At 38.3% G+C, this 15,123-nt stretch overlaps 1 protein-coding gene across 1 annotated transcript in view; it reads right to left on the reverse strand.

Moving 5' to 3' along the window:
* Positions 1-15,123, reverse strand: part of filip1l (filamin A interacting protein 1-like) — a 36,843-nt gene that overhangs the window by 9,097 nt on the left and 12,623 nt on the right. The window contains exons 3-5 of the mRNA XM_048171927.1: positions 13,224-13,485; positions 11,659-11,832; positions 11,411-11,589 (exon numbers count right to left, since the gene is read on the reverse strand). Coding sequence (XP_048027884.1) covers positions 11,411-11,589; positions 11,659-11,832; positions 13,224-13,475 — 605 coding nt within the window. The 5' untranslated portion in view covers positions 13,476-13,485. The remainder of the gene's footprint in view (positions 1-11,410; positions 11,590-11,658; positions 11,833-13,223; positions 13,486-15,123) is intronic.

A 15,123-nucleotide genomic window follows, 5' to 3' on the forward strand; every position in this document is an offset into this window, starting at 1 on the left:
CCGTCCTAATCAGTATGCAAGATTAAAATCAGTGCATTCGGAGACATAGCACATTTAAAAGAGTATGCCAAATGTGCCTTCAGTGGATTTAAAGTGTGCATTCATGCTAAAAGTGAAGTAATAATAATTCAGCCTGACGCAACAGTCCAAGACAAAGGACTCTGTGGTATTAAGGCATGGGAGTATGTCTCAATGCTGCCGCACTGTACTTTCCCACCACTGAAGAGCATACTTTAGCGGTGTAGTTAAATATGTTAATTGAGACACAACCTATGATTCTCAGCAGCCCCCCCGAGAGGAAATGACACGTCTTCTGTGATCATGTAAATACTGGGACTCTCAATCTTCTAACCACTGATACAGATTCTGGATTAAACAGTGTGATCAATCTAAACATTAAACTCTGAAGACATGTCGCTTCTCATATGGACACGGAGCTGACGACAACATGACGAAAGCAAAAACGGCGTTCGCCGAGGCCTGAGCTCATCAGAAAGCAGCAGCGCGAGTGTCCGACGGGCCTAAAACTGCTCAGGAAAGACAAACGCTCCGTCCCTTCTCTGTTTTAACCTCGGACCGCCCGATCGACTTGGACTCGCTCCCGAGAGCCCAGATTTTTACAGAGAAAACTGAGGAGAAGTCTACGCCATGGAAAAAGGACTTTAATATAGAGTTGGAAAAGCCTGCGAGAAGGATTTAAATGTTGTCATAAATAAGGGTGTGTGAAATCTCAAGACTATCTGAGAGAACGCAGAAAAACTCGATTTAAATGCCTTGAACATTTTTGTGTGTCACGCCATTTGTGTGATATTATATGTGAAAATGCACAATGTCCTGAAATGTTGCACAGAACGCAAGATGGACGCTGCCGAGCTCAATCCTCAAATGCTGATAATTAAAGCATTATGGGATAAAAGACTCATCTCAACTCAAACATCTGACGTTCAGCCAGTAAAGTTTGTGTCCAGCAGAGGGCATCATATCAGATCTGCTCATACAGGGATTATTAAAGCTCATAATGCTCAGAAACACTGAACGTGCATTAAAAGGACTAAACTTTACAAAAACACCCACAACAAGACTGTGTTGAAGATAAAAGAAGGGAACCACCCGTGATCAACATCGGTCGGTTTAGTGAGGTGAAGTGCAGGAACAGCAGATACTCTACTGAAGATAATAACCGTACGTAACCCGAGTTAATAACAGGACTGAAGTTAATGACAGTGCGTAACCTGATCATGTTCATCTAACAATTATGATCTCGTCCTTTTCCAAAATCTGCAAATTTTTTCTCCATTTATTATCAACCCTGAATGCAGCATGCAGTGGACGGTGAGCACTTTTCTGCATTTTACAACATTATAAAGATTGAACAGTTGTCATCATCATCATCATCATCATCATCATCAGAACACACTGATCTTCGCTCCATTTCTACTGAGTTTAAACAACATCAGATTTGATGCAATGCAAGTTTTACCAGGAAAACACAATCAGCTAAAGATTGACTCGAGTTAAATCATCTCATATAACGTGATATCAAGTCAAACGCTGTGATTCCAGTCAGGCTGTGTGTGTGTGTGTGTGTGTGTGTGTGTGTGTGTCGTACCTGGTCAGTGTTGTTCATCCGCCGCTGCTGCTGTTCAGTGTGTCAGTGATCTGAACATTCCAGCTCTGAAACTCAACAATGAGACGGACTGAAGACGCCTATGAGAGCATGACATCATCAGCACGCCCTTATATGGAGCCTCTCACAGCCATGAGCTCATGTGTGTGTGTGTGTGTGTGTGTGTGTGTGTGTGAACAGATCTCACTGAGGAAAAACTGTTTGTTTGAGTGTTACAGAGAGTGTGTGTGATTAATGTGTGTGTAACGTGTTAAATATCTGCAGTCTATATGTCAGCGCTCTGGAAGGCAGCATGTGTGTGTGTGTGTGTGTGTGTGTGTGTGTGAGAGAGAGAGAGAGATGAGAAACTTTCTTTGGATTACAACATTTCCTTCTGGTTTTCCTCACTTGAAGTCATTAATTCACCCAAAGGGAGAAAAATGCACTAACATTTATAAAACACACAGAAACATCCGTGTGTGTGTGTGTGTGTGTGTGTGTGAAACAGAGAGGGATCAAATGTAACATGGCTCAGATCATTAGCTGTTACATGACTAACAATGTTTTTTCAATGCACTGGCAATACAAAATGTACTTTTTCTACAGATATATGAATTGAATTGAACAGAGAGAGAGAGTTTCTTTAAATAATCAGTGACTTCATAACCTTTAAATCTTTTTTCAACGGCGGCTCATATTTCCCTCCGAAATCAAAGACAAAAAGAAATTGTTTTACATCAAGAAAATGAAGCCTGTTTTAAGACCAGCATGATTTTTGTGACATCATTTTCATATATGAGCCATTCTACAGAACTGATGCAAACATTTAAAAAGCATTTTAGATAATAGCAAGTATTTTAGATGTTAGATGTTTACTAAGATCCTTCTATTATCTATTGAATAATACCACAATAATATTTAAAATATCAATAAGATTAAAATATAAAATCATCATTTATTGGTCATGTTCGTGTCACTACCGAAACAGTGTGTGTTTGAGTCACTGTCTGAGACTGATTTTAACACACTTCAGGAAATGTTCCTCCTCTCACAGCCTCTCTTTCACAGCAGATCATCATCATTCTGAGTTAAATGTGTTCAGAAGCCTGAAAATCTGTGAGGAGCTTTAAGGAACATCACTAACAAACACCTTTTTCTGTAATTAAGCAAACTTTGTTGGGTGTTTTTCCATACAATTTAGTGTTTATGTGTGTAAAGCTGTTCAGAGCTGTGTTAGATAATCTTGTGCTGATTATCATCTTTGAGCGGCTCAAAAGTATCGAAAATTGTCACTACCGAAACATGTTATCATTGTTTCGGTAGTGACAAAAGGGAACATATAATCATTTATTTGGGGGAAATAAACACAATTTTAGAACAGTTATGCAAATCATTAGTGTTTTAATATGTTTTAATATGCAATTTAAATTGTGTCATGTGATGTGGTCACTACCAACACATTACTGTCACGACCGGAACATGAGATGTTTTGTCAAAAATAAAGTATATTGAATTGAATCAACTCAGATGTTATTATAGTGTTTGGTTCAATGTTTATTCAAACTAATGAATCCTTCACTTTGAAATCAGTTTGATAAACTTTATGACTTTTACAAAGAAAGATTCAAAATACAACAAATCTCATAAATTACACTTGAAATATTGTTAAAATTGTAATTGTTGTTGATTTACCTGTGAAAACTGTTTTTAAAAAACAGCACAAAATATATTCATAAGGAAGATGTAAAGAAAATCTCAATAGGTCAATGTGACCCTTCTTATTAAATTATTTATTATTGTGTTTCGGTAGTGACAAATTTGGGGAGAGGAAAAATATTCCAAAACATACAATATGAGAATTAACTGCACAATTACTAGAAATGTGTATCTTGAATATTATACAATTTGCATACAAACAAAATTTGTGGAAAAGGACATTTTTCTCAAGATGTTTCCAGCTCTGACTTTGACCCAGTTCTGCAGAATGATCCACATATAATCCTCATTAGTTGTTTTTGTGTAATTCTCCTTATTCTCACATCTATATTCTCATTACATTCTCACAATGTTCAGTACTGCATACTGCTTATTAGAGTACAGCAAATACTACCATGACGAATAAAACTTTATTAATAACAGGCCGCTATTTGTGTTCACACTACAGTCATGAGAATCTGTGGAGATTTATGATCTTTTTTCTTTTATTTTGGGGTGGAATATGAGCTAATAGTGTGTTTATAAGATGTTTTATGACGGGTTCATTGTATCTCTATACAGTATACATACACTCACACACACACACACACATGTCTGCATGTCTGTGTGAGTCTGAGTCTGTGTGTGTGTGTGTGTGTGTGTGTGTCAGTGTGTGTGTGTGTGTGTCAGTGTGTGTGTGTCATCTGGAAGTCATCTGACAGACGCCTCGTCTCTGTTTCAGGGAACACAAACACACCATCCGCTGCTTGTGCAACATCCTCGTCCTCTACAAACAGAACCATTCCTTAATATAGAATCACAATAAGTGTCTGAGCCGAAGGCGTGTGTGTGTGTGTGTGTGTGTGTGTGTGTGAGCCACATGTGTGTAAGATCACCAATGCTCTCATCTGCTTAACGTCCGGATGAGTTGAACAGAAGAAAGCAGACGGACGGCGTGTCCTGCCACAAACTCATCAATATAATCCTCACAAACATTAAAAACATCATGAAGCGACTCGTTTAAACTCTTCACCGCGATACGAGGAACTTTCACACACAGCAAAGCATCATGACAGTAATTGTGAAACTCATCTCTGTTCTTCACTGATCACAGTTAAAGCCTGTATTTCTCAACACTGCTGATTAAATGTGGAAAAACTCACATTCACTAAAGACTACATAACGGATCATATTTTCACGAATGCTTTTGAAGAACGGTTTACTCTCACTTACAGCAGAAACACTAATGCTTCTGTCTCTGGAAGTTGGCATGAACAAATGGATCTATTTTGAAAATGCATGTTATAGAGAACAATTCAACCATGTCTCTCTTTAATTTAATTAAAAAAATTTAATTATAACCTCAACGTTTCATTAAAATGGCATAAATGGATCTTCCAGTGAAACTATCTGCAGCGGATCTGAGGATCTGATATATCTTTAAAAACACTCGAGATGGACGGAGTGTCTGAACTATCACAGAATCTCACTGTGTGTCTGCGATTGATAACGTGTGTGTGTGTGTGTGTGTGTGTGTGTGTGTGTGTGTGTGTGTGTGTGTGTTTAAAGAAACAGCCAGATGTTTATATGGTTCTCGCGGCCTGCAGCTGATTACCTGACAAGAATGACATCATAACTGAACCCATATGAGCTGATGATCTCACTGCTCAAGAGTGTGTGTGTGTGTGTGTGTGTGTGTGTGTGTGTGTGTGTGTGTGTGTGTGTGTGTGTGTGTGAAATCACTGCAGGCTGTTTTGACTGTCGTTCCAGCACAGAGTTGTTCAGTTTCTAATTTGAAACACAAATGTTTGTTTGCAGCTCAAACTGAAGTGATTCAGTGCATTAGATTCATCAGAGCGAACGAACGTCTTCTGTTTTTGATGATGACAAACACTAACTTTCCTAATATCAAACTTACACTGAACCACCAGATTATTCATGAATCATTCCTACAAATGAGGCTATTCCCGGATTTACACACACACTCATGTGACCTCTGACCTCAGGCTCTCTTGTTCTGATTGGCTCTCAGGTCCAGTTCTGCAGGACTCATGGGTAATAAAAGCATGACATCATCTCCTCTGGCTTTCAGCTGACGAGCCAAACATGAGTTTCCTCACAGACTCTCTCTCTCTCTGTCATGAAGAATAATGAATATTAATGCATCTGTTTGTCTTTTGTTTGTAACGTTCAGTCGGTGTGTCGTCCGTCTGATGACATCATCACCTCGATTAGTCCTGAGATGCAGTGTGTGTGTGTGTGTGTGTGTGTGTGTGTGTGTGTGTGTGTGAGCATCTGAAAATAATTATCTCACAGCAGAGCTCGAGTTCCTTCATGAATGTGTCATGATGTTTTACTGAGGAATGTGATTCAAAGTGACTGAAGACAGACACAGAGAGAGAGAGAGACAAACACAAATCTATCTATATCAGCCAACTGTATATCAAATATATAGTTATATACTGTATATAATATTATCTGCACACATACAGTACACTCATGTAAAGCGGTTTGTCACTATATTCTCACACAGCTCTAATCTGATGAATGCAACTATAAGACATGAAGATGTTCAGAAGTTTCAGAAAGTATAAACATTCACATTATGATCGTCTGTAAGCTGGAAAACTGTTACACAAATAAATCAGACTCGACTAACAGCTCAAACGCAGCAGATCGTTTCATAATAATTACACCAATCCTGACATCACGTGTGCCCCGCAAAGAGCCGCAGATTCATCGATCATAACGGGACGAATCTGACGAGATTTAAAGGTGCCCTAGAATCAAAAATTGAGTTTACCTCGGCATAGTTGAATAACAAGAGTTCAGTACATGGAAATGACATACAGTGAGTCTCAAACTCCATCGTTTCCTCCTTTTTATGTAAATTTGATTTGTTTAAAAGACCTCTGAAGAACAGGTGAATCTCAACATAACACTGACTGTTACGTAACAGTCGGGATCATTAATATGTACGCCCCCAATATTTGCATATGCCAGCCCATGTTCAAGGCATTACACAAGGGCAGCCAGTATTAACGTCTGGATCTGTGCACAGCTGAATCATCAGACTAGGTAAGCAAGCAAGAACAACAGCGAAAAATGGCAGATGGAGCAATAATAACTGACATGATCCATGATATCATGATATTTTTAGTGATATTTGTAAATTGTCTTTCTAAATGTTTCGTTAGCATGTTGCTAATGTACTGTTAAATGCGGTTAAAGTTACCATCGTTTATTACTGTATTCACGGAGACAAGAGCCGTCGCTATTTTCATTATTAAACACTTGCAGTCTGTATAATTCATAAACACAACTTCATTCTTTATAAATCTCTCCAACAGTGTGTAATGTTAGCTTTAGCCGCTGAGCACTATCAAACTCATTCAGAATCAAATGTAAACATCCAAATAAATACTATACTCACATGATTTGATGCATGCAGTATGCATGACGAACATCTTGTCCATCCATTTGAGGGTTATATTAGCTGTGTGAACTTTGTTTATGCACTATATTATAGTCGAGAGCTCGGGGGGGCGGGGAGCGTGAGATTTAAAGGGGCCGCAGCCTGAATCGGCGCATAGTTAATGATGCCCCAAAATAGGCAGTTAAAAAAATTAATAAAAAAAAATCTATGGGGTATTTTGAGCTGAAACTTCACAGACACATTCAGGGGACACCTTAGACTTATATTACATCTTGTAAAAAAACGTTCGATGGCACCTTTAAAGATGTTTGATTAAATCCTTTAACGCCAGGAGTTTCTGGCCTTATTTCGACCCAAGCGCAGGAGAATAAGAGTCTGTTCTGAGATCACTGGAGCCTTTCATCCTTCAGAGAGCTTCTGTAGATCCTGTAAACATCACCAAACGCTCACATAATCCTGTGATGATGATGATGATGATGATGATGGTGTTTGAACTGAGGCGTGACTCACAGATCAGAGCCATAAACACACATCGAAGAGCGTCAAACCCGGTTCTGAAGTTTCCTGAACGCCACACAAACGGCATTCAGAGAATCACTGACAGCGCTTTGAATGCTCACACCAGGTCAAAGTTCAAGCTTTCAGCGAGTCTGACCGGCGCACTGAGTGTGAGAGGCTCTTAATTCTTCACAGACGTGATGTTTAAGAACATCCGCAGACAGGAAAATCCGAACGCTCGTAAAAGCGAGAACACATTAATTCAGCTGAAATACGGCAGATCACTGAACCCTGACACTAGCTGTGTTCCACACAGAGTTTATGGGAATTCTGGGATATGACATAAAAAAAAACATTGGATGGAAACACCAAAATAAACATATTTATTTGATAAGAAGACGTGTGCATAAACTACGATGCAAAAACATTTACTGAATAAATCCCTCATAAACTCATGTGATTGGATAACTGGACTAACCAGTGGACCAATCACATCGCAGCATCTCAAATGTTGGTTTGGTGGTTCTGAAAGTCAAAGTCTGTCATCAGAATGATTTGGTTTAATTCCTCCAGAAGCGTCTCACACGATTGTGTTCCCAAACACCAGCATCCGAACACAAGATCACATGAGTTACAGATACAAAACTTTAAAGAAGCCACAACCAACTCAAACTAATTAACTAACATTAACTAACTCTAAACTAATTAACTAACTAGCTATCTCTCCTCAGCAGCCACTGCTTCACTTCAGTGAAAGACGTTTGTGAACTCGCTGATCGGCATTTCCCAAACGGGGTTCGTGAGTCGAGGAAAAGCTCATAATTAATTAAATAAAAAAACAAACAATTAAAACAAATAAATAATTTAAAAATACAAACAAACAAAAAAACTAAAACACCAACTAAAAATCTAATCGTAAAAATGCTAAAATGAAATAATGTTCAAATAAAAACAAAAATAAAAATAACTAAAATTAATAAAAGCATAAAATTGTAAAATTAAAATAAATAAATATATAAAATAAATAAGCTAAAACACATGCTAAAAATGAATTAAATCATAAAAATGAAAAAAATATACAATTAAAACTTAAAAAAATATTTGTGGCCACTGTGAACATGCAAATGTGTTGTTAAATTATTGAAATATTGACTTAAATTTTATTAACATATTTTAGCTCAAAGTGTTTCTGCGTGGCGCAAGCAACAGTAAGAACACGGGTTCGACTCTCAGAGAATGAATGAACCGATACAATCATGTGACCGAGCGCATCACCGCTGGTCAGTTTGTGGAGAGCGAGCCGTAATCGGTCAGTTCAAACCGCACAGAGCGGCTCATGAATAACCCTCCTCTGGAGCCGAACGACACCCTGACAGTCAGAAAGAGCAGAAACCTCTTCAGGCGTTCGCTGGAGACGCACAATGACTGTAGATAAGTCTGAAAACTTAAGAACAAATGTCTGCCGTGGGGACAGAAAAACAATTCTCATGTTTTATGGAATATTGCAGTGTTTCTTATAAATGATTTATCGGCGCTCATTTTGATGAAAACAGCAGGAGAACGAGGAGACTAAAACAAACACAAACAGCACATTCTTCACTTCATCGCAGCCCCCCCGACACCAGCTGAAGGAGGAACCACTTCCTGTGACGCATCTGAGCGAGCAGATCCAATCCACACGAGTCCTTACAAGGCCTTCGACTCTTCCAGAGAAATACACTCATGTGGGGGAGAAGTGTGTGTGTGTGTGTGTGTGTGTGTGAGAGAGTGTGTGTGTGTGAGAGAGAGTTTGTGTGTGTTTTTGTGACATATCAGGACACAAATGTGTATAATGACAGGGGTATGACAAGAAGAGGTGACTTATGAGGACATTACTCCATGTCTCCAGTTTTCAAAAGGCTTATAAATCACACAGAATGAGTTTTTGTGAGAAAGTAAAAGTGTGCACAGTTTCCTGTGATGGTTAGGGGTTAGTGTAGGGGGAGAGAAAATACGGTTTGTACAGTATAAAAATCATTACGCCTATGAAATGACCCCACAATTCACAAAAACAAACCTGTGTGTGTGTGTGTGTGTGTGAGAGAGAGTGTGTGTGTGTGTGTGTGTGTAGTTATGTGCGTTCTATCACAGATATGTAATCACATTACATCATGCACTGAAGGGCCCGGGGCCAAATGACCTCACATTCACTGACACACATCTGTAAACACGTCCGGAGTGTTTGATTTGGCGTCGACGAACATTCACTCACACGAGAAGATCAATGAAACACAGATGACACACACACACACACACACTGATCAGAGCCTGAATCTCCAGCGAACAGGGAAATTATGAAAGTTATAAACAAACGTTCTTCCAGCAACGTTAAAAGAACATTGTTCAAAGTTATCTGGCCTTTAATAAAGTTCTCAAAATGTTAGAGGAAAAACATTAATTATGCATCATTCATGGAGACTTTTTGTGAAGATCTTTATCTAACATTTTTAAATGTTACTAATTGTTTCAGAAATAACGCTTTCATAACGCAGCGGGAACGTTCCTAGAACATATTTGTGTTCTGCTTTATTTAACTCTGGAAAGACGAGTCTCTTGATCGAGAGGCCGGCGACTCTGAATCCATCTGATATTTTTACCCTCGCAGCGTTCGGTTCCTGCTTTAAAAAGCCTCCCGGCGGCTCCATTTCTGCTCACGGGTGTATTATCAGCCGCGGCTTATTTTCATCCTCTCAGACTTATTTTTAAGAGCCTTGTAAGGCAATGAAAATGGAAACATCATTAGCTAAAAGCGTCTCTGGCAGGATATAAACACTACAGATCTTCGTCCAACACTGACGGATCGGTTCAGTTTCTCATTCACAATTCGGCTGAAACTGTAACAAACGCCGATCGAACATGATGAGAGACAGACGCGTGTAATGATGAGAGGAAATGATGTCATGCTGCTCCAAGAGACGAACACGCATGCTGCGCTTCACATACAATCACATTAAACGCACTGAAACTGAATTAAAATACATACTGTTAAAATAAAAACAATCAAATGAAAATTGAAATTCATTGAAATCTTATTAAAACGTGTACTAAAATTAATTAAATGATAAAATGCGATAATAAAATAGATAATGTTAAAATAAAAACAATAAAATGAAAATTAAATTCATTAAATGATCAAAAAGGCAAATTAAAATAAATAAATAATTTAAAAATAAATCTAATTAAAATGTGTACTAAAATTAATTAAATGATAAAATGCGATAATAAAATAGATAATGTTAAAATAAAAACAATCAAATGAAATTTAAATTCATTAAATGATAAAAAAGTCAAATTAAAATAAATAAATAATTTAAACATAAATATAATTAAAACGTACTAAAATTAATTAAATGATAAAAATGCGATAATAAAATAGATAATGTTAAAATAAAAACAATCAAATGAAATTTAAATTCATTAAATGATAAAAAAGTCAAATTAAAATAAATAAAGAATTTCAAAATAAATCTAATTAAAACGTGTACTAAAATTAATTAAATGATAAAAATGCGATAATAAAATAGATAATGTTAAAATAAAAACAAAAAAATGAAAATTGAAATTCATTAAATGATCAAAAAGGCAAATTAAAATAAAGAAATAATTTTAAAATAAATCTAATTAAAACGTACTAAAATTAATTAAATGATAAAAAATGTGATAATAAAATAGATAATGTTAAAATAAAAACAATCAAATGAAAATTGAAATGTATTAAATGATAAAAAAAGGCAAATTAAAATAAATAAATAATTTAAAAATAAATCTAATTAAAATGTGTACTAAAATTAATTAAATGATAAAATGCGATAATAAAATAGATAATGTTAAAATAAAAACAATCATCATAAAAGTAACAAAAAATGACTGGATTATAAAAATGTCAAATTAAAATAAATGAATAATTTTAAAATAAAACAAGCTTTAAAACATTATCATGTGACCATTAACCGGCATCAAAGAACTGTGAATATGCAAACGTGTTGATAAGTTATTAAATATTAACTTAATAGTTTGATCACCGCTGGAGTATCGGCTGATGAAACAGTGCTCGTCAATCTCAGCATGATGACGGCCAATCACATCAAAGGAGGCGGGGCTTACTGTTCACCGAAGACGAGTGACCTCTGACTGACCTCTCTCGCTCCTGCTCCAGCAGGCCGGTGAACTCGTCGCTCTTCCTCATGAAGTCGCTGTGGTTCCTCTTCTCGTCCTCCAGGCGGCCCAGCGTCTGTCGGTGAGCTCGTTCCACCAGCAGCAGCTGCTCCAGCATCCGTCTGTACGTCTCCCGCTGCTTCTCCACCAGCCTGTCCAACTGACACACACAAACACGCTAAGAACATGGACGGCGTGGATCTGCAGAGCCGCGCGGAGCCGGCCGTACCTCCGTCATGGGCTTCTCGTAGATGTCCTCCTGCCAGCTGCCGTTCTTGTCCTGGATGGCGTCTCTCTGAAGAGCCTTCAGCACCTTCGGCGGCGTCACGAAGCCGTATTTGGCCTCCAGCAGAGCCAGATCGATTTTATCGGCTTTGAGGACGGTGATCACCTCGTCTCTGGCCTGTGTGTAAAACACAGAAACTCTGTGAGTTTGAGTTGAAGGGCCTGAGCGTTTTCATTGATAACTGAATGAATATTTACTGCAGTTCATCAGCAGCTCTCTGATGTCTGTCTGACTTTAACAGAGTTTGACTCTCAGATTCATCACCATGAAATCAAAACTGTCTTGTTTTATTCTAAATGAATTATCTGTAGTTTTTAAATTCATGTTCTGGTAATCTTGAATCAGCATCTCTTCTCTTCTCTGATGATGAGGGCGGGACAACCTGTCACTCACATGAGATCCACCAATAGCAAACCACAACCATCCAATCAATTCCCCACAGACAAAATCAAGCCTTTCAACGCCTCAATTTTTGGAACACAACTTGATTAGACGTACGGCTTTGGTTTTAATGCAATTTCCGAATTATCCAAAAGTTAAAATAAGAAGTATTTAGTTCAGTACATTTGCTTTACAATAAACTTAACCTTCTATAACTTTAATTTCTTTCACTTCTGCAATAATCTGCAGTGTTTCTTCAAAAGTCTTTATTCCAAAGCATTCATGAACTACAACCATTTAAAGGGGTGGTTGATTATGATTTGAGTTTTTAACTTTAGTTAGTGTGTAATGTTGCTGTTTGATCATAAACAACATCTGCAAAGTTACGACACTCAAAGTTCAATGCAAAGGGAGATATTTTCTTTTACAGAAATCGCTTTTTAAATGGCTGGTAGGGACTACATCGAGCTTCTTCCCGGGTTAGTGACATCACAAACCCTAAAATGTACATAAACCCCGCCCCTGAGAACACACAGCAAAGGGGGCGGGGCCATGTTGGGCTGCTTTAGAGAAGAGGAAGAGTTGTTGTAGCCGAGTGTTGTTGTCATGCCGTCATTTTACGCCGGACTGCTTCACAAACGAGGGTCAATTCAACACAAAAGATGAACATGACGGCACATGCTAGTGGATGAGTTGAATCAACTCCACAGCAACTACATCAATTTATCCACTAACCATTCAGAAACGTCTAAAAGTTGTAACTTCTTCCTGAGTCTCTCCATCAGTGTCGACTCCGGTTTGAACAATGTAAGGCTGAACACTTTCATCATTTTGGCTGCGTGAGATTCTCCAGCTTTGTTGTTGTTGAGCTGTTAAAGCTCCGCCCTCTTCTGGAAAGCGGAGCTCATTTGCATTTAAAGGGACACACACAAAAACGGCGTGTTTTTGCTCACACCCAAATAGGGGCAAATTTGACAAGCTATAATAAATGATCTGTGGGGGATTTTGAGCTGAAACTTCACAGACACATTCTGGAGACACCAGAGACGCATATTACATCTTGAGAAAGGGGCATTATAGATCCGCTTTAAGGTGAGATCAGCTCAATCAGTGTCTCAGTGTGTCACCTGTAGTTCTCCCTCCAGCATGCTGAGCAGGAACAGCAGGTCGTCTCTCGACAGGTCTCGGCTCTTCCCCGCGCCGCTGCGCTCTCTCTGCGCTCGCCGTCTGCCGCCCGTCTGCTTCCTCTGGACGGTGGGCGTGTCCTCATGAGTGTGACACGCCTCCTCGCGGTCAGACGCCTGCTGCCGCGCTCGTGCTCTGGGCGGAGAGAGCTCCGCCTTCTCCGCGTCCTCCAGACTGTTGCTACGGGAACGCATGATCGTGCACCTGAGAGCGGGAAACAGAGGATTGTGGGAAACGCCACATAATAACACATCAAAGGCCCTGTCCCAAATGCCACACATCATATGCACTTTCAGTCTAGTGGACTTAATATGGCCGCCGTGTGCACGTGTCTGTTAAGACTGTAGGGTCCTTCTACCCAACAGTCAAAGCGGCGTTACATCACGAAACTGACATCACCGATTCGTAGGAAGACTGTGAGTGTTTAGGGTGCCATTTGGGACAGGGCCGAATACGAACTGATGAATTTGTGCTTCTTTAGAAACATGATTCAGATGTAAAACAAAGAAAATTGGCAAAGAAGTGTTTACAGGTAGAGTCAGCGCTTCATCTTCATATAAAACAACAGCACAGCGTGTTCAGACCCATCAGTGCTGATCCATCCATAACACAGAAACACACACACGCAGTGATGTCATCTCACACACACACACACACACACACACACACACACACACACACCATGATGTCATCTCACACACACACACACACAAACAGGGAATGAATCAGTCACACTTTATAAAAGCTGTAGATCTGCATGAACTTGCAGGACAAACTCTCTTCTGTAGAGCTGCTTTAGATGAACTCAACTCGTTGAACATGTTTTTTGAAAAAATAATCTTTGATTATTTAAAGTATGATAACTTCATGAGGTGTTTTTAATCTTATAATTATCTATTAGAACAATTTTAGAACAATTCATTCATGCATATTTCATTAGTTTGACCTCGTAAAGATCTGTTGCTTCAGCGTGACGTTAAATTGCACAAACATTTTGCATTTATTCTTTTACTGAAGTTCTTTTATACAGACTGTTTCAAAACAATCTGACACTCATAAACAGCTAAATAACAGAATCAATGATCAACTTACATGAGACAAACTCAAACTCTGCTGTAAATCAGCTCTAAACAGACAATTTCATTAAAATCTACTTAAAAATGTTTTCCAACAAAGTAGTCATTTTCTCTAGTAGTAAATTAGTATAAAAAAGTAGTAGAAAAGATCAGTGTTTATCTTTGTCTAACAGCAATCTCATGTTTTTGTTTGAACTGATTGATTTCTCTCTTCATTTCAGAGGCAGGACTGTGGGTCAAAGGTCAAACCGTCCCAAACATGAGCTGACCTCAGATCAGATGACATCATCACTGCACGGGGTCAAAAGGTGAGATCACAGGTGTGACTATACACACACACACACACATTCCAGCAGGCTGATGTCATTCAGGAGAGAGGACGAGCTCTGCTCCGTTTCGCCAGCCGACTCAAACCTGTCCGTTGTGTTTGACGGTGTTGATGGGATTTCACTCGCTGAGATTTAATACATTAGATAATTACATTACACATTAACACAAGATTGTGTGTGTGAGTGTGTGTAAATGCATGTTTTGTTGGGAGGTTTGTGAGATTAACTAGATTTCAAACGCTGAATCTCAAAAGTTGTCAAAAGTTTGCAATAATTATATAATTTTTTTTTTTTTAAAGGCTGCGTTTATTTGATCAAAAATACATTAAAAATAGTGAAATATTTTTAAAATGTAAATCAGCTGTTTTCTATGTGAATATATAGTAAAATGTAATTTATTCCTGTGATCAAAGCTGAATTTATTTGATCAAAAATAC

Source organism: Megalobrama amblycephala, linkage group LG21, assembly GCF_018812025.1.
Source record: "Megalobrama amblycephala isolate DHTTF-2021 linkage group LG21, ASM1881202v1, whole genome shotgun sequence".
In the NCBI taxonomy this organism is placed as follows: domain Eukaryota; kingdom Metazoa; phylum Chordata; class Actinopteri; order Cypriniformes; family Xenocyprididae; genus Megalobrama; species Megalobrama amblycephala.